Source organism: Acanthisitta chloris, unplaced genomic scaffold (assembly GCF_000695815.1).
Source record: "Acanthisitta chloris isolate BGI_N310 unplaced genomic scaffold, ASM69581v1 scaffold10171, whole genome shotgun sequence".
NCBI classification, from domain to species: domain Eukaryota; kingdom Metazoa; phylum Chordata; class Aves; order Passeriformes; family Acanthisittidae; genus Acanthisitta; species Acanthisitta chloris.
Window position 1 is genome coordinate 65,951 of NW_008655508.1, and position 22,642 is coordinate 88,592.

A 22,642-nucleotide genomic window follows, 5' to 3' on the forward strand; every position below is an offset into this window, starting at 1 on the left:
GGAGATTTTTCTCCTTCCCTGTGTGACTTTGTTGGCAGAGATTTGCCAGAACAACTGTTGAAGAACAGAGCTTTTGTCTAATGCAAAATATAACTGCTGATACACTGGAAGCTTCTTTTCATTTTCTAAACAGCACACCAGGTTCACTTTAACAAATTAGGCTTGAGGCATCTCCAGCCACTGAAAGGAACAATAATCAAACAGAGAATCAGCCTGTCAAGGAAATGCAGAGCTGCAAATCACATCCCTCACTGCATGAGACAGAAGGGTAAATGTGTTGACACAAATGCTGATGCTGCACTTTGTGGCCATGCAAAGAGCTCAGGAGTTAATCACCATCAATGGCAAGTTTAAATTTCCTCTAAACATACCTGAAAAAGTAGATTTAAAAATTCATTGGCAAGTGCACTCTTCACACTCCAGATCTGGTAGTCCTCCAGAGTGAGGTGGCCAAGCTGAGAGAAATGGAGAAGGAAAGGGGAAGGGAAAACCATCAAACCATTAACCTAGTTCTCTTGAAATGCTCATGGAATGCCTCGTACAAGGCATGACAACAACAGTGATTTGATAAAAATTACCATCTCCCATGTTGAGAATAAAATTGGATCCAAGCAAAGAAGGCAAATGCAGTTCTAGCATAACACACACAAAGCAAAAAGCTTTGAGAGCAGAGAGGATCAGCTATGCTCACTGTGTAACCTCTGCTCCTGCTCATCAGGCAGGTTCAGCTCCTCACCTGCACACACAGACACCCACCACTTTCCTCTGGGGGTTGGGAAAACCTAGTTTGGATCATTAAAGCCTCAGGATCTTCCCTAACAACACAAGTCCTATTAACTCTTCATCACTTGCCAAGTCACAGCAGCACAAACTGACCAAACACTGCCCCATGCCAGAGGAACTTCTGAGCTCCCCCAAAGCAGTGATGGGATCAGTCTGATCTTGATATGGTCACATAATTCATAGCCAGTTTTAGAGCAGTGGCAGTTCCTCTGCCTCTCCTTACAGACCATTTTCTGCAGAGTTCACACAGGTCAAGGCTAACACACGAAAAGAGGTTAAATAATTGATGTCATTACTGCACCATCAGCTCTTTCCAGCACCACATTGATGATGCAACTCTGAAAGTTATTCTGAAGACTTAAGTCATCTGGTTTAACTCTTTGTGGAATCAATACTGCTATCCACTTGCTTTATAGTAGTTTATAAAACTACCCTTTTTTTAGAGAGCAAACAATAAAACCCACAAAGGATGAAGGAGAGAGAGAAGCCACAATTTCCACTGCTCTGGCAATTAAAGAATTCCAATAAACTATCTGCTCACCACTTGGTTGGGGTACAAGCAGGCAGGATAACTATTCAAACCAGTAATTAAAGCATTTCTAGACATACTTGAGAGTTTTCCTTAAATTATTTACAGTTTCTAGCCACTCTTCCCCAATTAGTGAAGCAAAAGATGCAATAATGGCAACAACCTCCCCTGTATTTACATAGCATAAAACATAACACTAATGCACTCTCCCTTTTTCAGAAGCTCATCTATAACATGAACCAAAGAGCAGTTTCTCCAGAACAAAAACCAAGCATCAGATTTCAAACTGGTGTTAGTTCTGCACAGCAAAGCCTTGCAAATAGTATGGGCTTCCAATTAATTTCCCCCGCTTATGGATTTTTGGTTTAGCTTCCTACATTAAAATGGCTTCTAAAATTCAAGCATGTTCTTTCTCTCATTGAACAACGTGGTAAATTTTAATGGAAAACTGACATTTCTTGCGAGAGATTCTTTTATTGACATGTCTCAGCTCTAAAGAAAGCCCAAGGTTTTACTCTCTTATGAATAACCTGAAGATACTGTGGGATAAAAATGACGAGGAAAGAACAGCAAATTCCTACCTTTGTGTTATCATGCATATGCAAAATATCTTCTACGATTTCAGACAAACCCATGTCCAGCTCCTTCAACAAAAGGATTAGAAAACAGAGTTAGAGTCTCTCAGCACTGTCTGGAGCTGCATGTGTCCAGAATGAAAATGTACCTGCAGAGATGTGGAACACTCTGAGTAATTCTGAGTGCTCTCACACAGCTCTGCTTTTGTACCTGAGGTTTCTTTACATAGTTTCATTAAGGGGTTGGACTGGAGTTTAGGGATTATCCAGTCCTAACCCCCTGCCCTGGGCAGGGACACCTCCCACCAGAGCAGGTTGCTCAAGGCTTTATTCAACCTGGATCTGAACACTGCCAGGGTTAGGGGACTCACAGCCTCCCTGGGCAACCTGTGCCAGTGTCAAAGAAAAACCACAAATTCCTATGTCATATGAAAGACTATAAATATAGCCAAGTCATCCTGGTTTGTGCAGCCAGAGCTGTGCAAGGTAAGGCCCATCCAGCTGCCACCTGTGTCTCACTGGAACACGTTCAGACAACACATTCCTACTGTGGAAGGATGACTTAACCAGAAGGAAATGAAGAAAACCCCAAGTGTAACTCACAGGTATTTTATCTGTCCGATTATCTTTCCAGACCTCCAGAAGTGCAACCACCATGTCCTTGAGCTCGGTGCGAGACAACACTCCGTCCCTGTCCACGTCAAACACCTTGAAGCAAACTGAGACAGCAAGAAATCACTTCTCCCTTAGCAGAACAACTCAACAACTCTAGTTCTTGCAGCATCTAAGGGTGCAGAGCCACCAGCAGAGGATTTAGTGCTGACAGCTTTGCTGAGGCAGGATGCATGTGTGGGGGGGAGGAAATGGAGCAGCTGTGTTTGATAAACTCAACTCTTGATTCCTGCAATTCTCTGCTGTGTTTTCTGGTGTGACAGAGCAGGGAACATATGTGCATCCAGAAATTTCCAAGGAAGGATGGCTTTTAAGTTGCAGCAATATGGTTTGGGGAAAAGTAGGGAACAAAAAGTCTCTGGAGACACCAGAACCTTGCAGGGAGCCAGCTGAGAACTGGGCAGTGAACAAGCCACAGACATGCTACTTACCACAAGACAATCAAATAGGACATTTGGCTTATATTAGAGATAATGAGTAGATAAATGTTTGCACTTTCTACACTGAGACATACACATTTCTGCACCATAATGCAGAACACTGCAAAATAACTTCTGAAAGGTATTTTTTTTCTCCCCGGTTTGATAATTGATATGAAATAAGATTAAACCTCATACTGTGGATTTTATAATCATCCGTTATAAAAGGAAACCTTGATATTTAAAGTTCCTTTGGGTTTTTAACACGTGAAGTCTGTCATCTCTCACAGACACACAGTGGGGAAAAAAAAAAAAAAGGGCTCCAAGATGGCAAAACAACTAAACCTCGTTGCTCAAACTGCAAAACTTGTCCCAAATTAACAGTTAACATTTAGCATACTTACACTTCTGTCTTTCTGCCAAGGGTCCCCTGCAACATGCTGAGAGCCCACAGGAAATTTCTTTAAAATCTATGTGATTGTCTCTGTTTTCATCAAAAGCATTAAACAAACCTGCAAACCACAAAAGCATCTCCTGTTACAGCACCTGAGAGTCACACTCAGCACTTCCATGAAGGGTTAATGGGAACATTTGCAAGGAGTACAAACACTTTGAACTTCTTAAGTGTAATAAAGATAATTAAGCACTACTAAGGACATTCTGAAGGTGAATTAGATCATTTGTGTATGGTTGGTCAAACCAAGGGTGCGGATGGAATCACAGGCCTTATCCTCAGCCCTTCCTTGTAGCCACTGATTCAGAGTGGACATCTGAACCAATATGGTCAGGACAAGCCTTGTCATAAAGGCCAAAGGACCAAAAGAGTCTCAGATGCCAAAGGCTTTGGCTTTTCCAACAGAAATTCCTACGGAAATCACTGAATACCACTGCAGACTTGGCCCTGAGTTAGGAGTTATAGTCACCAGCTTCCAAAGCATCTCAGAATTCCATTCATTCAGCACTTAGAAACATTTTTATCCCATAAATTACACCTTTTAGCAACAGTAACTGCACAGAAGACATCTAAGATGGACCAGAAACGAGTCAAGTCTACCCAGTTTGCATCCACTGCAGATGATTTCCCATTTTCTCCCTCCTGCTGCCACTTGTCAGCAAAGCTGACCCTGTGGTGATAAACCAGTGTCACCCCAGGACTGCAGACAAGGACTCACGTGCCAGTGGAATGCTCCTGACTGTGTCCACACAGCACGTGGCAATTAGAAACTGCAACTCCAGTTATTACCAGAGTGTCTTCAACTGGACAGACCAGTTGGGTTCTTAGTATAAATAACAACATACAAATCCCCAGACCAAGTCTCCTGAGTAAAATCTTCCCTAAACACCATGAGGGAAGAGAGTTTCTTTGGCTGCATGATACAACATCTGACTTGCATGCTGAGTTGCCATTTAACTGCTGAAACTCACATTTCTCAGTTCACAAATGGTTTGTTTTCTCCCACTCAGGGACAGAAATGTATTTTGCCATTACAGAATCTTAAGGAACCCATGAAAAATGTTAATACCTACAGGGAACTTAGACATAAAGTTGGAGGTATTTCCTACCAACAAACAAGAATGCAACACACAGAAGCATCACCTCATCATTCCAGACCTCCCAACAAATCCATTTCCCATTTTCAAGCACTCAGAACTCAGTGGAATCATCCTGCCATTTAAGTTTCAAAGACATTTTAGAACAGGCATTTCAGACACTTTTAAAGCCATAACATCTGTCTGGCAACAGAGCATCCCCACAGCAGCATCAGCTGCTCACACACCTGCCCCACATTCCATACCTTCACTCAGGGATGGATGAATTGGAGGGGAAACTAAGGGGGCAAATGTTTCTAGGTCAAAACGTCCAGTTCTTGATTGAGCCTTTAGCAGCCAATATCTCTTCTCCAAGTCGATGATGTCAGATTCTTCCACTGGATAAGCAACAAAAAGAAAAGAAATTTACTTTCTTTACCCACAGAATCTCCTTATCTATTCACCATTTAGGAGTTCCACCCCAAGAACACCTTCACAAGGGTTCAGAAATACAGACATGAACTTTTCTCACTGCTAAAGGCTCTTCATTGTCACCTGTTTCTTCCTGGTGAAGTGAACAGGTAGGTTAGATGTGCAGTATCTTATTTCTCCAAAGTATCCAGTATTTAAGCCCTCAAAAAAGATGTCAAGTAGCCTTTAAAAATAAACCCAGATCTTTTATCAGAAAAATAATGTAGCACTTGGCTACTCTTGAGAGATTCCCATTTGGAGTCTTCAGCCTTCTGATACAGTAATCAAGCTAAGATTTAATGTGGCACTTAAATACTATCTCAGCTTATTTTTTCCTCCAGATATAAAATGGTTTGTTTCACATTATTATTTACACTATAGACTCACTTAGAAACCCATTGGGTTTCAAACATTGGGGAGTGATTACACAAACCTCCAAGCCTCTTTATGCCCAGGAACTTACAAGCTAATTTAAGGAGAAGGAAAACTAACCAAACTCCCAAACCAATCAGTAAAACAAGGTGCAAAACAAGGGTGTATAAAAACAGCCAGAGGAAGAACTTCTGTTTTCTTTCAAAACATAATATCCAAATATCAGTCTCCTTATGCTTTATCCTTGAAATTAAATATATATATAACAAGATTAAGTTTCTGCTCAACAATACTTGTAACCTTTTTACATATGCAAGTGTGTCACAACATTGCTTTAGGTCAGTGCAAATTAATTGGCTCTCCAATAGATATGTAATGACAAAGCTGTCTATATTAAGAACCACTACGTGTGATCTCATTCCCAGATGGTTCTGAGCCTTTAAATCCATGCCAGCTCTCTAATAGGTTTAACTTGAGCTATTTGGCCTGGTTTAGTCTACAGAAACAATAATAATCCTGTAAGGCTTAAGAACACAAGAGCCTCCCCCCGAAAAAGTTAGGTGGCAAATTGAAATTTTATTGATTTCTTTCCCTTCTTTCTGTCATTAGGAGTAATTGACTTAGAATAGTAACTTGGGTAACCTGCAATAAGCATGAACTAGTTGTCCCTACCCAGTAGGCACATCAGAACCTACACACCACCTCACCCTCAGCAGCAGAAAGTTTGGAAAGATATGAATCAAAGAGCTGAAGTAGAGTTGGAGGAGTGGAAAGAGTTTGCAGTTCCTTGCAAAGATATTTTCAGACCGTGCAGCTAACACCAGTGAGCAGTGTCCCCTCTCCTCTGTGCATTCAGTGCAGTCACAGACCACAGTGCCAATGCCACAGATCTGGGGGTTGAGCTCACACCCCTAATCCCTATCTCCCCTCTCAGCCCCAGGCAGGGCTGCAGCACCCTCAGTGCATCATCCCAGGCATTTACACCACCAGATAAAGAGCTGATCCAGAAGAAAGACTGATTTCCTTTCTCCTTTCCCCCTCCTTCCTCGATGGACCAATGCCCTGATCTGATTACCATCCCCTGACACTTGGTTGTGTTGGAATCACCAAGTCACTTGGGTTGGAAGGGAACTTCAAAGGTCACCCAGTCCAACACCCTCCAGATATCTTCCACTGGATCCTGTTGCTCAGAGACACATCCAACCTGGCCTTAGCTGGTCCCAGGGATGGGGCAGTCACCTCCTCTCTGAGCAACCTCATCATAACAAATTTCTCTCTCTCATCTACTTTCTTAGCTTAAACCCATCACCCTTCATGCCATCACTACAGGCCCTACTAGAAGTCTGTCCCCAATACAGAAGGAAGGAGCAATCCAAACATTCAAGGAATATTAACAACGAAGAGAAATGAAGTTACAAGTTCAGCACATGAAAATACACAGAACATAAAATATCCAGGTGCTTAGCACTGGCACAGATGTGAGCAGCTCCACGAGCCTAAGCAGAACAGTCAAGTGATGCACAACTGCATCTGGTATGCTCCAAGACATACAGGGAAACACACAAAAGAATCCAAGGGATGTCCTGATTCTCATGCCCTGATGATTTCCCAGCACATCAGCCCCACCACAGTCAGCACAACACCAGAGGAGACAGAACCTACCAAAGAAAATACACCTCCCTCAGCCTTGTCACCTCTCCAGGTGTCAGGGTGCTACAGGGCTGATAAGAGAGCTCACAAGACATGACAGGAGGAGAATCCCAGAGCTCTCACACTGCCTGAACAGCTGCACAGAGAGGGGAGGTTTGCCCTGTCATTTCCCAGAACTGCACATCCACATTACTGCTCTCATTAGCAAACACAAAAGCATTAGTTATGCTCTCTTGTGCATGAGCATGTAAATCACTTTGTTTCCTTTTAATCCACCTTTGTAACTAGGAAGAATAACAAGTGTGTGAGTGACACTTCACTCCTGAAATGATGCCACGGCCAAGAATGTCCAAAACCCACAAGGAAGCTCACATGGACTTCAGTGAGGGGGAAATCTGACACCTGCTTTTCCTGGCAGGTACAGTGTTGGCTTTAGGATTTGAGAATGGAAAGATTGTTTTATTTTGACAGAGAACCTTTCTCTAATATCTGTAGGAGAAGCTAGTTGTACTCCACAATTTTTAACTGCACATCAGAGATGTTTCTACAGTGCTGCCTTCATTTATCAATATTTAATCTCAGAAAACAGAAATTACCAGAGAGTATCTTATCTGCATTTTGGTTAAAGTCACATGATCATTTAAAAGACACAGAACTATCACATAATCATCTTTAAAAGAAGAGCTGATAAGTACTTTCTTTACAGCCAAGGCAGCCCCAGTGCATTGACCTCTCACAGCAAAGCCAAACAAATTGACAAAGTACCAAAAAACATTATTAGTTCTGATTAGCCTTACACAAATTAGGTTGAACACAAGAAAAACTGTGACAAAGGAATATTTTTCATTCACAGCAGCGAGGAATTTTAGCCTAGTGCAATATTTCACTAATAACAGAGGATTGATTGGATTGCAGCACACGAAGTTTAACTCGGAGCTGGAACTCAACTATTGTGTAATTTGATTTCTCCAGAGTAGTTTTGGGTTTTTTTTGCACAGAATCTTGTAAATCAGTCTCAGGATAGGCAGTGTATCATCTCTTCCTCCCTAAATGTAAACTAAAAGAAATCTCTTGCAATTGGTGATTATACATATAATGGTATTTGTTTTGGAAAGCAAATGAAGCATGAGAAAAGCAGACAGTGCTTAATAGCCAAACATATTAATGTGCATGACAAAACACCACAGTCTGAAGAGCTTTTATAGGGATAAAGGATTTGATCCTTGCAAAATATAAACTTTTTTCCCCCCAATGCCTGTTCAAATCACATCACAAAGTGTGAACTGGGGTTTCATTCAGATGACTTTAAAAGCATCTTACATGTACAGACAGGCTCCCTAGGCCAAGGAATTATTCATTTTTGCCAATTAAGACATGATATTATTATCTGAGGTCACATGGAGACACTGTGAAATTTACCCATACACTACCAGTTCACTTCCATGTGCTGTTTTTCCTTTAGAAATATGTAAAACTTTCACACCTGTAAAAGCAGAAATACAGTTTCTTGGTTCTGTTTGCTAAGAATTAGACAAATAGGATCAGAGGGATGATAATGCCAAGTCCACCTGAAGTCTTCATGTTGTAAAGGAAGAACAGGTAAACATTTCCAGCCAAAATATGCAGTTTAATCTACTAAAAGGGAGTTAATTTCAAAGCAGCTGCCACAGGGATTGACAGTCAACTTGCATGACAGTGCCAAGCACTAAACACCATCCCATCCTGCATTTTCCTGCCATTCCCATGAAATGCCTGTCCTTAAACACTCCACACATAGCCACAAATAATCCTGGATAAAACAATTTCAAGGCACAATCGACTACAATCCCCTCCAGGACTACAATTCACTACGTATTTAAACACATCCCAAAACTGGAATTTTTACCCACCTATTGGTACAATCCTCTCTGGTTCACAGCAGCAGAAACATACCATATTCCCAACATTTTAACCCAGACTTGGACTGGTTTGCTGTTTACCATCATATCCCCCAGGCAGCTCCCAGTCCCCAGCAGCACAGAGAGCTCTTCATGGTGAGGCAGATCCAGCAGAACTGACACCCAACACTCCTTCTGACCACTCACACTTGTTTGTGGCTTCCAAATGAACCCACAGAAGCCTCTGGGACTTGGGCACCCAGAGCTGCTTTGCAAGACATAAAATAGCCTGGGAACTAAGAGGATCACCAAGATGCAGATTAAGTGACACTGAGGCTTTTACTTATTGGCCTGAGCTGTTGTCATACTTTCATCTTTTTGCTTTTCCTAGCTGGAAAATAAACACACGGAGAAAGGAATATTCTAAGCTCAAAAAAAGACAGATCCTTGTGTGGGTCAGAGATGACTGTTCAGGTGTTATCCAGCAGATGATCAGTGCCTTAAGGTGGGAACACTACAGAGAGGTATTAAACACTACAGCTCCTCTCAAAGCACAAGTGTCCACTTGGAAAAAGCAGCACTGAGTGAAATATGCTGCTAAAAACACCTTTAATGAATCCCAACCCTTCAGAATTGGCTTCCAGGCAGGATGAGGAGATGGTGTGCCAGGAGTGGGTACCACAGCTGCAGTGGGCAAGCTCACAACACTTACTTAACATCCAGACAGCCTCTTAATGTGAGCAAAGTGAAGTGATCACCTCATTTCACTTCCCTTTTAGCCTCACATCTTCATCTTCCCTGAAGCCCTACAGGTTGACAAACCCAGCTCTGACAGCAGGAGTTCCTTCCCCAGCATTCAGCTCCAATTCTGTACTGTTTCAAAACTGACTCTTCCATTTCAGCCTTCCTGTCTGGTTATCCACAGCTCCTCTCCTTCACTAGATTAAGTTAGTGATAAATGTATGTTCTAAAACATAATTATTGCACTGATTACAGACTGTCTCAGCTGCACCTCAGTAGGTAAGAGCTGTCAGGAAGAGCAGGAGCACTTTGATGAATTTTTCTGACAACAGAGAAGTCACTTCAATTCAAAGGAGGATTCAGATGTTACTTAATCAGAACTCAGTGACACAAGAACTGGGTGACACAGAAGTACAAATTAAACATTCTGTCGGTTCAAAACCAGGAACCTCTCTGATAAATGGAAGAGTTTTCCTCTTGGAAAAGGACTGAAAACCTGAGTTTCTCAGCCCATTACATGACACTGAGACACACCAAAACAACACACAAAAAAGGAAACCATCACCTATGTTACAGCAGAATCAATATTTCCAGGCAAAGGATGGAAATAAATGAGGTCTCACCTGAGGAGTGTGACAACAATGTGGGATTTAGGTGCTCCACCAGTGTTTATTCAATATGATGGTTTAAAAATATACATATAAAACCAATGGCTAAGTGTTCACGTGTAGGACAGACTGATATCCCTGAAACTGGATTTGAAGAACAGAGATCCAAGACAGGCTTTGGTTATTTTGTCAGTTTTCAAATGAAATGATTCATATTTATGGTTTAACTGAAATGGAACAAAATTCGATTAAAAGCAGCAAGTGTGTGCAGCTTCCTGTAACTTTAAAGTTGCACTTCTAATTATGTGCTGAGAAATATTATTAAAGTCATCTGCACACCAAAAGAAATATTATTTACAACTGAAAAATTACTATTCCTTTGTTGCCCTGACAGTTTGGCTCATTAAGCATATTTAAATGGAGCTACTGATGCTCTGCAATGAAATGGTCAGTGCCTGTTTCTAATTCAATGGGAATAACTCTCACTATTTGATCACTGCTGTTTTCCAGGTCTCTGTCATGTTATCCAAAATGTTGGCTGGGAAGCAGAGTGTGAGGTCAGGCTGGGGAAGAGGCCTGAGCTCTGTGCCCAGAGAGGGAATGAGCTGGAAAATGAGACATTCCCAACAGCACCAGCAAGTGCCAACAGATTAGAGTTTACAGCAGAAGAAACTGTAAAACCTTTCACTCTTTCACTCTATCCTGCTAACAGTGTTTGCCTCAGTTTACCAAGCATCATTTCACTTGCTGGTTCTTCCATTCTCCCATTAAGGGGGTTAAGTGTCACCCTGACACCACTGAGAAAATCTGTGAGAGTACACGAAACACAGATCACTGACAGCTCCTCCCAGAGCTCCCAGTCCCTGGATGCTCACAATACACTTGTGCATCAAGTATCATTCATCAACCTTTTGTTTGCAGATTTTATTTAAAAAACAGCTGTTCCTTCTTCCACATGAATACAGACACAAGGAAGCACTTGTTCTTTGCAGATTATTCCTAACTGTAAATCCTGAGGAGGCTTCTCCTCAGTTAATTTAGCCCCCTGACATAACCTGCCAGGAGTATTACTTATTTTACTGCATAAGCATATTAAGAGGTAACACATTGTTGAAACAAACATTATTTTCTGAACTGTCTCAATAGCTTTATGATCCACTAGAAATACCAACCCAATATTAGTGGAACAGAAAAGTTATTTGTCAAAGAGAAGATATTTGAATTTTTTATCTTTTTTTTTTAACTTGCTTGGTACCAAAACTTCTACTACAAGTGTTGTAATCACAGCCTTGTTATCTCTTAAAAATAACAACCCCCAGTGTCCTTGTACATCACAATGTTTTACAAATCACAGCACAAAAAGCAGAGAACAAATTAGCAGCGAGCAGAAATTTCATCTCACTGAACACCCAACTGCCAGGGAGATTTAATGAACAACTGCACCAAGGCAACAGTTTGTCTGTGAGCCCTGAAACAGTTCCTCAAAATGCAGAACAAGCAGCTCCTGTACTCACAGTGGGTGACTCCAGCCAGGGTCTGGTAGAAGGTTGGGGTGTCACTGTCATCAGTGAGGGTCACGTACACCCCCCCAGAGAGCAGCCAGCGGGAGAAGGTGAAAGCATCTTTGTTGTGCAACAGCCAAACCCTGAACTTCTCATAGTTCACCTTTTCACCCTGTAAGAAAAACCACAAAGTGTGAGCAGTGTTGCTCAGTAGCAGTCAACAGGAATCATCCAGCTACAGGAGCAAAAAATTGGGACAATCTCCTAGAAAAATAAGTACTAAAGTAATTTTTCTCTTTGGAGCTATGCCTGGTTTTCCCTTTCCTTCTGAAATGCAGCACTGGGAGGGCAATTAACTTCTCAGCTCTCTCTGCATTTCAACCACCTACTCAGTGTGGCCTTTGGAAACTCCTTTACTCCAAAGCTCAGGTTAAAGGGATTCAAAGAAAAATGATTCCTTACAACTCCAAACAGCAGAGGCCATTTTTATGGATTTAAATTTATTATGATAAAAGTTTATGGTGCCAAATAACAGGTGCTCTAAAGTCACAGGCATTCAGTTGTATCCATACAGGTATACAACCACTTCACAGAGAAAAAAAAATCAGACTTGGGAAGATGAATCACTGCAGGAATATGTCAATGTTCTGCCTCTACTGACCAAAAGCCACTTTGGAGCATATATGTGAGCATGACATCCTCACTCAGGCTCTCTGGCTGGATGTCCCCTGGAGCTCCCTGGTCAGGAACACATCAAAACTCTAACATCCACAGAATCTCAATGCTGGAGAGGCTGTTTCAACCATTTAGCTGAATCCTTTCCAAGCTGTGGCCATGAAACCATAGGGATCAGCACACTTATTTCACCAGGACCTCCAAAACTAACTAAAATAAAAGCAAACCCATTATCAGTAGACAAACTCATTAAATGGAGATTTTAATCTCCAGGGGAAATAAACAGGGGTCTGCAAAGTGGAAGAGGTTTCAAGCCATTGATTATTTAAACTCCCCTCATATCACAGACCATTAAACTTCACTGAATTACATCTCTACAGAATCCAACAATTCACATTTGGCCACAGACTATCTGCAAGTGCCAACGGCAGCGAACTGAAAATGCAGAGCTTCCCTTGCCAGGATGCTCAAATGGTTAATCACCAGCACTGCTAAAGCATTTGCTTCATCAGCCCATTGGAGGGATTATTTTGGGTCCAGAGACTCATTCTTTTTATGCCTCTTTTTCCTAGAATAAAGTGTGTTACATTTTCCTCCAACAAATCCCAAAATCCCAGACTGGTTTGGGTTGGAAGGACCTTAAGGATCATCTCATCCCACCCCCAGCCATGGGAAGGGACACCTCCCACCAGCCCAGGATGCTACAACCCCCATCCAGCCTGGCCTGGAACACTCCCAGGGATGGAACAGCCACAGCTGCTCTGGGCAACCTCTGCCAGTGTCTCAGCACCTCACAGGGAGGAATTTCTTTCATTTATTATTTAATTTCTTGAGCAGTTCGGATCAAGTCACAACATTTTCTTACTACCTGTTCCCCTCTCTCCCTCTGTGTTTTGCACTTCTCTCTGTAAACACAACCAGAGCTGTGCCACTAACACCCCAACTGTTCCAACTGATTAGGGAAGGAAAACTTTGGACAGGAGGAAAAAAAGCATTTGAAGCAAGTAATGGTTACAACTGAGCCATGATGAAACTTAAGCAATACACACCGAATGTGTTCCCTGCATTCCACAAACCAGAATGAGGAAAACTCAGGTCTTAAAGCTTCTATTTCTAGCTGAGCCCGTGCAATCGTTCTGAAGAACAGAAGTACCTATAAACATCATCCTTGAAAGCATAAACTCATCCTCCATAAGGCAGGCAGGAAGGCCCACAGCAGGAACATTAAACTTTCCCACTCTCCAGCAATGCCCAAGGATGATTAACAGCCCAGTAAATCCTGCTGAGTGGGTTATTACACTATTTTCATTCGAAAAGGAAAAAATCAATATGCAGCATTTTCCTCAACAGGAAAATGCTCTGAAGCCAGATTGATACTTATCTTCCTGCAAGTCTTCATAAAGTATTTCTGGATTTCTTGGACAGTGTGCAATTAGCTTCTAGGGTGCAATTCATCACACCATATTGATGGGAATTATAAATAGGCTGTGTGGCCGTGGGGCAGCTCCAGGAGCTGGACTGCAGGTGACATATGATTTATCATTCCAGCCAAGGCTCAGGAATGTAATCACTGCCTCCAGAGCCAACACCATCCCAGTGCCAGGTCCAACGAGCCTGGCTCAGCCAGTGCCCAGAACCAAAGTTAGCTTCAATACAGCACAATGAAATCCAAGGTGGTTCAGTAACCTGATAGTCACAAATAAAGCTGTGAGTCAATCTAGTCAATCCATTGGCACTGGAATGTGGAATGATGTCTAGATTTTGCTGACCTGACTCCTCTGACACCAAACAATGCAACCAAAGCACAAACCCCTGACAATTCATCAGGATCACTGGTGCCCAAGAATCATCTCTGAATATTTCCAAGTACCCACAGCCTGTTTTAGAGGAGGATTTCAGCAAGCTTCATGGAGATTACATCTCTCAAATGACCTAAAGCATAAATAAATGCTGCAGCTCCTGCAGGAACAGTGAGACAAGAGTAATACTCTAACACTATTATTTTTAAGCAGCCACTGCTGGCAGGCAGTTTGAAATCCAGGATGTAGATCTTCCCTCAGATCTGTTCTAGATTTTCCCCTAATTGCAATGAAATGTCCACACTAATGACTAAGTTCCCACTAGCAATATAAGTATTTAAATTCACCTGATAAGATGATTACCCTTGGGAAATGCTATCTTTGAGAGCAGCACAGTAAGTACAGGAGCATGGAGAATTCCTGCATTTCTCTACCAAACTGCTGCTCACATCAAGACAAATTACAAGCAATCTTCCAACATAAAAAACTATGAGCTTTTACCCAATTCAAACAAGGTCAATTTGTTCCCATATGTGCAGGAGCATCAAAAACAAACTACCTAATGTAATCTTCACTTCTTTGTAAATGCAGGAGGATAAAAGCTGTATGAAATACCTCAGAGAAACATTTCTTGAGTGACTCTGGGACTTTCCCATCAACCACATGCAGCATCTTCTCCATCTCTTCACGGACAACATAACTCCCAGATTCATTAGAGAAGAGGCTGAAAATATCTGAGGAAGTAGAGATATGTGTTAGCAGCTTTAAATGGCTAAGAATGCCAAAGGCTGTGCAACAACTACAGGACTAAAAGCTTAGGCTGAATTAATTTCAGTAGAGCTCAACAAGGTTTAGGTCAAGTTCTCCATTTTCTTTCACCACTGTCCACTAATCCAAAGGAAAATAAATACTATCAAGTCACATTAACAAAGAAGACAAAACAACAGAAGTCAGTAGGCAGATGCTTTCATTTGTTTTGAAAAACATCAATGCCATCCTCCCTCCTCTGCCTACAGACAGTGCTCATCAGGCTTTCTGGAGGATCCCAACATTTACATTCATGAGGACTTGTCAAATACTTCATTTTGGCGAGCACAGAAAACAAAATGGATTGAATTTCAAACAATAAAGCCAAAAATTCTAAAAAAATCTGTACTGGAAAATGTATGCTCTGGTTACACATGAGAATAGGAACCACAGTTTATTCTTTGTGTATTTTACACTCCCTATCCACTGTCTTATTCAAAGTTACATCACTTACATTTGGCCTTCTCTTCCTCTCTGCCTCTGGTAAGTAGAACTAACCCAACTATCAGGTTATTGAAGTGCAGCCCTTTGGATATTCCTCCAAATGAACAGTAGATAACCTGGAAGAACCAAACAGAGAAGTTAACCAAAACCAGGGCAAACAAACAGATGTCAGAACTAAAAGCAACAGCTAATACTGAGGCTGTGTCTTACGTGGGTTTTGGCCTCTTCACCTCACATTCAGCTAAACACCCTTCAAATATGAACTGTGTGACACTGAGGTAGCTCTTCTGGTACTGATAAAATAACCTTTCCATTGTCTTTCACTCAGGGAAACACAGGGACTTGTCATGAACAGCAATGCAAAAATAAGCCACCTTAGAATCCTCTGGTGAAGACACTCCTGCCTTGCTCACTGCTGCTATTTCCCCACACCTCTTTGTCAAGGTAATGAAGATGAAATCTCCAGACTGGTCCCTGATACTCTCAAAGCTAACAAGGGGATTGTTGGGCCATCAAGTGTTTCATTGCCCCAATCACTTCCAGAAACCCATCAACATCAACTGCTAAGCTGTGACTCAAAAACCATTTTCCACTCTACCTGCACTATCCTAACACTGCAAGTGCTGCTACAATGACTGTCCCTGCTCCAACAGCAGCATTGACATCTGTCTTCCCAGAGAAAGCACTAGAAATCAGCACTGAAGTTCTTCCAAGAGCACAAGTGGCCAAGGAGCCACACAGTGAGCTGAGCCATCCACCTTGCCCAGGAGATGTGTGTACTCTGCAGCTTCACTTCTCCATCAGCATCTCACCAGGGATTCAGCTCTGATCTATGAGCTATGAAGTCAGTCAGTCGTTTTAGGACAAACAGCAACTATTTTTAGTAAACAAGAAAGACCAACTCACTCCCTGCAATACATGACTTCACTTGGCCTCTAACACTCCAGAGCACACAGGAAAACACGTGTGCTGTGCTGCCCTTCCAACACAGCCTCCTCCTGCAATCCCAAATCTGCTCCGGCAGGATCCCAAGACAGAAACCTGCAGCAGGTATTACAATTTAATGCAGTCAGAACTGATCTATTATTCTTACGTAGAAGAATTATTTCAGTGTCTGTGTCTTATAATTTGATTTTCTTACAGGTATCACACAGAGCATCTAACCAGAAAGTATCCAGTGTGGCTGATGAGGAACTGTTGCTGTGAAGGACCAGAACAGAGTGATTTGTCACTGATCATGGCTTGGATAACATTCCTCTTTGCTCAGTTTGGTTTTTAAATAGAACTTTTGGACCAGACATCACCTTGAGAAAAGTGTTGTGCACATTTTAAATCGTATTTTCTTTGCTTGAATCTGAATTACAATCTAAACAAACACTACTAAAACCAGGATGTGTACAGGGGGGGTTAGGTCCTGATTTTTCAGTTTTCTCCAGTAAAGCCTTGAGTATATTCTTTATAGTAACCTGACACTTTTCAGAGACAGCTCTGAGTGAAGATGGAAACAAAGCAGCAGCAGTTAGAGGGAAGCTCTGCAAGCAGGTGCAATAACATCACTGTGAGGACTTGAACCTGCAGGTTTTCCTATTAAAAATAAAAAGGCAGAAGAAATCAACCGAAAACTCCCAAAGAATATATTTTATGCCTAATAAGTTCCACATCTGCAGAGAGGGGCACGTGTATCCTCTGAGAGTCTGGAGGATAATGGTGTGAGGCTCAAAAAAGGAGCTTCAGAAACATTTCAGGACAAAGCTCAGACAGATCTGTGTTTCTATAAGTGCCTCAGCCTTAATGAGTTGGGTTTCTACAAGAGGTTCAACAAGCAGAGCCCAAATCTCTGTTTCTCTCCCTCTTTCCCCTCCAGAACAGCCACCCCAGGGCTGCAGGCTCAGTCCCCAGGCACAGGTTGGCAGGAGAGAGCTGTGTGGGTGAGACACTGCACTATCACAGGGGTGGTTCCATCTCCAGTCAAGCCAAGGACTGGGAGTGACCAAACAAAACCAGTCATGGGCCTGTCAAGGGCACTGGTTAGACCTGGCTGAGCCACACAGTGCTGTGGTGGCAAGAAGAAGATAAGCAAACACCCAGCACAGCTACATGGGATTTGCTACTGTAGAGTCCCTGAGGACATTCACCTCCACCTCCTTCTGTGTCACCTGCAGAAAATCCTCTCCTTGCCCACCTTGTCCTAGCCCTTTCCACTGCTATCCACTTCAGACTATTAAAATATGTCTTCAGGCATGTCAGTGTCCCCCAGGGCAGCACTACAGGAGGGTTTAATGCTCCAGAAAACATTCTGTAGGAGCTCAGTTTCACTCCACTCTCAGACACAGCATTCCCCAAGCACATCCACGTGCACAGGGTGCTCAGAGCAGCCTCCTCTACCACCAAAGTTTACTCCACTTACAAATGCTTGAAGGGATAAATTACCAAACCCAAATTTGTGCTCTGTTTGGACACAATGACTGTGTAAGGTTTCATGGCCAATGTCATGGCAGGGATTTGAATTCCACACTTTCCATGCCTCACCATTCTGTTTCCACAAGATGCCTTCAAGGCTGCAGTGCCCATGGAGGCAATTTGCCTTTCTAGTACACTGCAATCATTGCTGGGTTTAAAAGAGGCAGTTAAAACATCCACTCACTTGTGTTGAACTTTGTACTTCTCAGTTATGATATCAGCTGAATGCCAAATATTACAGTTATCTAATGTTTCGACACAGCACATTGTGCTCATGGTATAAACACAGAAAAGGAACTCTGGATAATGCCCAATGTATCAGTATGTAACATATGGAATTAGTACCATGGGCATTGCCTTGAGTTGAGCTGCTTAACCATTCCTTGGGAAGAGTTTATAAACACTGCACAGCCATAAAACACCTCACAGAGGTTAGTGTGTATGTCTAATGAAGCAGCTCCAAATTTTACCCATGAATGTGCTGTCTGGAAAACTTCTAACAACATTCCCCATCAAAACCTGATGCAACTCTGTGTTTTCCAAAATTACTTCATCCTGTTGCAGCTTGACTTAAAATAGCCACACCCAGGCTATCACAGCAACTTACATTTCAGGATGTAAAATTGAGGATAATTAGATGCTACACAGTAATTTTTATATAAGATTCAAGCCTGACATGTTCTGTTTCAGGGGTAATTGAAGAGTGTAATGAGATGGTTCCTTTTCTGTTAAACAGTCCATGCCAACAGTTCCCTTCAGGTCCCAGTCCCTGGCCCTGTGCCCATGTGCTCCAGGAAGCTGCTGGAAGAGCAGGAGAAGATGCTCAGGCTCTTTTCTCTAGAGGATAGAATGTCCCAGAGTCTCTCCTGGGTTTATCCTTCCGACCCCTCTCCTCTCCCAGTCCTTGGGAAGTCTGTGTTCTGGCTCTCTTGCCCCCTCAACGTGCCCTTCCTGTCTCTGCTGGCTCCATCCCTGCTCTCCATGCACTGCAGCTTGTTAACCAATTGGTCACACTTGGAGAAGAAGCTGCACTGACACATAACTCCTCAGGAAGTATCAGTGAGGGCTGTGTGTACACCAACTCACAGCAGCAGCTATGGAGCTATATGGAAGAGATATAATTTAATGAGTCACTGCAATGACTGTACTGAGGTTAGGAGCTCCTTTCTCACTGTTCTCCTCCTCAGCCTAAAATACAAAGCTTCCAAAAGAGCTTTCTTGAAATCTCTCAGCATTCTGACCTTCCTCCTCCTCCCAGCACCACTTCTGCTAGCAGGTGCCCACAACTGCCTGTGGTAATGACATGATTTCCTTATACTTCAAGCCAAAAGCTGTGTGCATCCCCCTCACCACCTGAGCAGCTTTGCTGCAGCTCAACACACACAGCACATCTCTTCATCCCAGCCCATTATTACCTTTAACACCATTTTTCCTCCCGGAACATTCCTATCCTGAACATTTAAAAGCTGTTTTGTGTGCATGACAATCATGCAAATTGTTTGACCAAAGTCCCATGGGCTGCAGTTCTCTGGTCCATGGCTGCAAAACTCCTGGATTTTGAATTTAAGGAATTCCTAAAGGCCTATCAGTGCTCAGACACGACAAATAGTTATTCACAAGGTGCAGAGAGGACAGCCCAGAAACCTGAGGCTCGAAATGATCTGTTCTCATGATTGACTAGCTGCAAACTCAGAACAAGATCCTCAGCTGCCTAATGACTTTGCCTGCCTTTCCCTCTGCTGAAGCCAGGAATTAGAAAGCTTCTCTTTACAGTATGAACTGAATCTAATGCAAATTTTGCCCAAATTTACAGTCTTCAGGCTCCCAGATACGACACTGAGCACGACAGCTAGAACAGCATCACTGAATTTGGAGAGGAGCTCTGATGAGATGCCATCAAAACCCAATTATGAGTCTTCCATTAATTTCATTTCACCACCTGGAAACCAAGAATGGCTGTATAACCATAATGACATAATCATCACCACAATGGGGTCTTTAAGGACAGATATTCTAGCAAAAAAAAAAAAATTTCAATAGAAAGTAACCAGCAAAGATCTGAAAACTTAAAATCTCATTTGTGACCAAAAGTTTAGTTTATCCAAATCAGCAATTTAATCTTTAATAATGACATAAAAGGGACAAGTTGAATCATAATATAAAATCCACAGCATTCATAGTATTTCAAACCAATTCTATGCAGTGCAAGATACATTTTTTTGTTCAGTGATGGGCAAAAGCAGCCAAAGCATCCAGAGAACACACTCAAAAACTAATCCTGAAGACAAGTTTTAAGCTATGGGCAAATATCTCTATTTTGAATTTGATGGAGCTAACACACACTGCAAATTTTCCTGGGAATCCTTAACCACCCACATAAACCCCAAACTGTTCACTACATTACAAGTAGTCTCATCCTCCTTGTCAACACTGAGGAAAAGCAGGGAAAAAAAAAAAGAATGGAGAAATGACTAAGCTTGGGAAAAAGTAACTCTGCCAGAGTGTAAAACCTTTTGCCATGCACAGAGCAGCACTCACATCAGCTAAGCCAAACTGGAAGAGTTGCACAATGCCTGTGAGGGCAACAACACTGGGCACCAAAAATAGAAGCTGTGATGAGAAATGACATGGAGTGAGATATCATTTGAAAGGTCTGGGTAAGCCTTTCCTCTCTACCAATAGCATTGGAATTTCTCTCTCAAAACAGAGGCAACACTCTGAAAGAAGCAGTTCTTTAAACATGCACATGTGCAGGAGGGTACTACTGCTTTCTGAGATGTGTAGTATCTATGCTATACACACTAATATTTATATCCCTGCAGCAGATTTTAATTCTGGTTATTTTTCACTTCATTTATACATTTATTATACATAAAATTATTTTTAAGAGCTTGTAAAGATTAATCTTTAGGAAACAAAGAAAAAGCCAAAGGAATCTCAGAGACACCAACAGCAAGTGCATCTCCAAAGTAAATAAAATCCTCTGTTATAACAGTTTGGTTACAAATTCCCACCCTTTCACCTCCCGAGATATGGATATTCAGGTTTAATTCAGTCAGCTGCCACGTATTAAAGGGCTGAAATCAGTAGCTCAGCCAAGAACACATCCCTGACACCCCATGATCTGGAGCATCAGACAGAGAACACACACTGCAATACTGCACGAGAAACAGAAAGAAATTCAAGTAGCTCCTGTGTCTGTGTAAAAACATTTGTGTGTGCACATCTACAGCTGTGTCTCCCCAGCAGAACAGCACTTCACAGCTTACCTCAGCAACCTTTGGAGGGACCCCATCACCCAGGACTTCCCTGATGAAGCACTGTTGAGTCATATAATAGGAGAGTCCACAAGTTCTCTTGAAAGCATCTTTCAGCCGCTTCAGCTCTATGTCTGTAACTGTTGGGTGAGAACAGAGGAGGAAAAAGAGGTTTGATCAATCAAGATGCTCTAGAAAGGTAATAAAGGACTCTCAAAATCCTATAGGCCTTACATTTACCTTTACTACAAAAAGCCAAGAGGAAATTAAATGTATGATTTTACCCGAAGAGCAGAAATGAGATGTAATAATCTAATCTTCCTTGCAAAGAGAGAAGAGTTAACATCACTGATTATAACACTTCACTGCCTAAGTTTTCTGACTACAATAGTGTATTGTAACTGGTTCTGAATTCAGCCCCATTGTTGTCACACAAAGCCAAACAAGCCAGGGCTGAGATCAGTTGTACATTGCAGAGAAATTATCTCCAGCCAACAGTGCTGAATATCATTATGAGCAGCTCCAACAGCATCTTCCAAGGGGGTTCACCCAGTGACAAGTTTACCCCTCTGTATTAAAAATACAGCCATGCTCACAGACAGGACAGAGAGACACAAGTTAACAGAGCAAAACTTTGCACTAACTGTAATTCCTCACGTAAGATCTCCTTGCACAGCCCAAATCTGTTTGCCAGCTAAGCCTGCTCAAACTTGTTCACAACCTGTAAACGTGCAAAGTCTGATGACATCCCATTCCTGGAAAGCAGTTCTGCCTTTGGATTTTACAAGCACAGAACAACTTTCTAACAAAGTGCTGAAGAAGGGAAGTACCTCGTGGAACAAAACAGGTCCCTTGCCCAAGGCCAAGCTGCAGGGAGCAGCACACCATGGCCTGGACCACGTGGAGGTCACCATGAGGTGCAGAATGAGGTATTCACCACCCTGGAGAAATGATGCTGCACATGAGCTGTATTTATAGTAAGGCATTTGCTTTACCCTGATATCACAAACCAGACAGAAACAACACTGACAGGGCCAAAGGCCTGTCAAGCTTTTTGTCAGCCAAAATAAAGCAGAACCACTTGAGGGCTTAATCCAGCACTCTGTAAAACTTCTACACTTAATTCATTCATCAAAAGAAAATTCAACCCTAGGAAATAAATCACATTAAAGTATTGCTCCCTACTTTTAATCCTAGTCAACACTGACACAGACTAGTGACTCCACTTAACAACTGTGTGTAAAAACAGCCATTGGGTTATGTTTCCTCTCAAATCTTCTTACAGATTCTGGGTCCTTCTGGCCAGAAAAAGAATCAAAGTGTGTAAGAAAGAAACCACAAGTGTGACCACACTGCACCAGAGCTCCCAGTTAGCAAAGTGATGAGGATCACACACCTGGGTTTAATAAAACAAGCAGGAAAATCCCATGGAAATATATCCATGGTGAAACACAGGAGTGCCTGGTGTCCT

At 42.2% G+C, this 22,642-nt stretch overlaps 1 protein-coding gene across 1 annotated transcript in view; it reads right to left on the bottom strand.

Moving 5' to 3' along the window:
* Positions 1-22,320, bottom strand: part of USP32 (ubiquitin specific peptidase 32) — a gene marked incomplete at its 5' end in the record, with an annotated part of 44,523 nt that extends 22,203 nt beyond the window's left edge. The window contains 10 exon segments of the mRNA XM_009083940.1: positions 372-455; positions 1,894-1,956; positions 2,491-2,606; positions 3,383-3,490; positions 4,775-4,906; positions 11,742-11,901; positions 14,819-14,937; positions 15,465-15,570; positions 21,184-21,311; positions 22,283-22,320. Of these exon segments, the coding sequence (XP_009082188.1) occupies positions 372-455; positions 1,894-1,956; positions 2,491-2,606; positions 3,383-3,490; positions 4,775-4,906; positions 11,742-11,901; positions 14,819-14,937; positions 15,465-15,570; positions 21,184-21,311; positions 22,283-22,320 (1,054 nt within the window).
* Between the last annotated feature and the right edge of the window lie 322 nt (positions 22,321-22,642).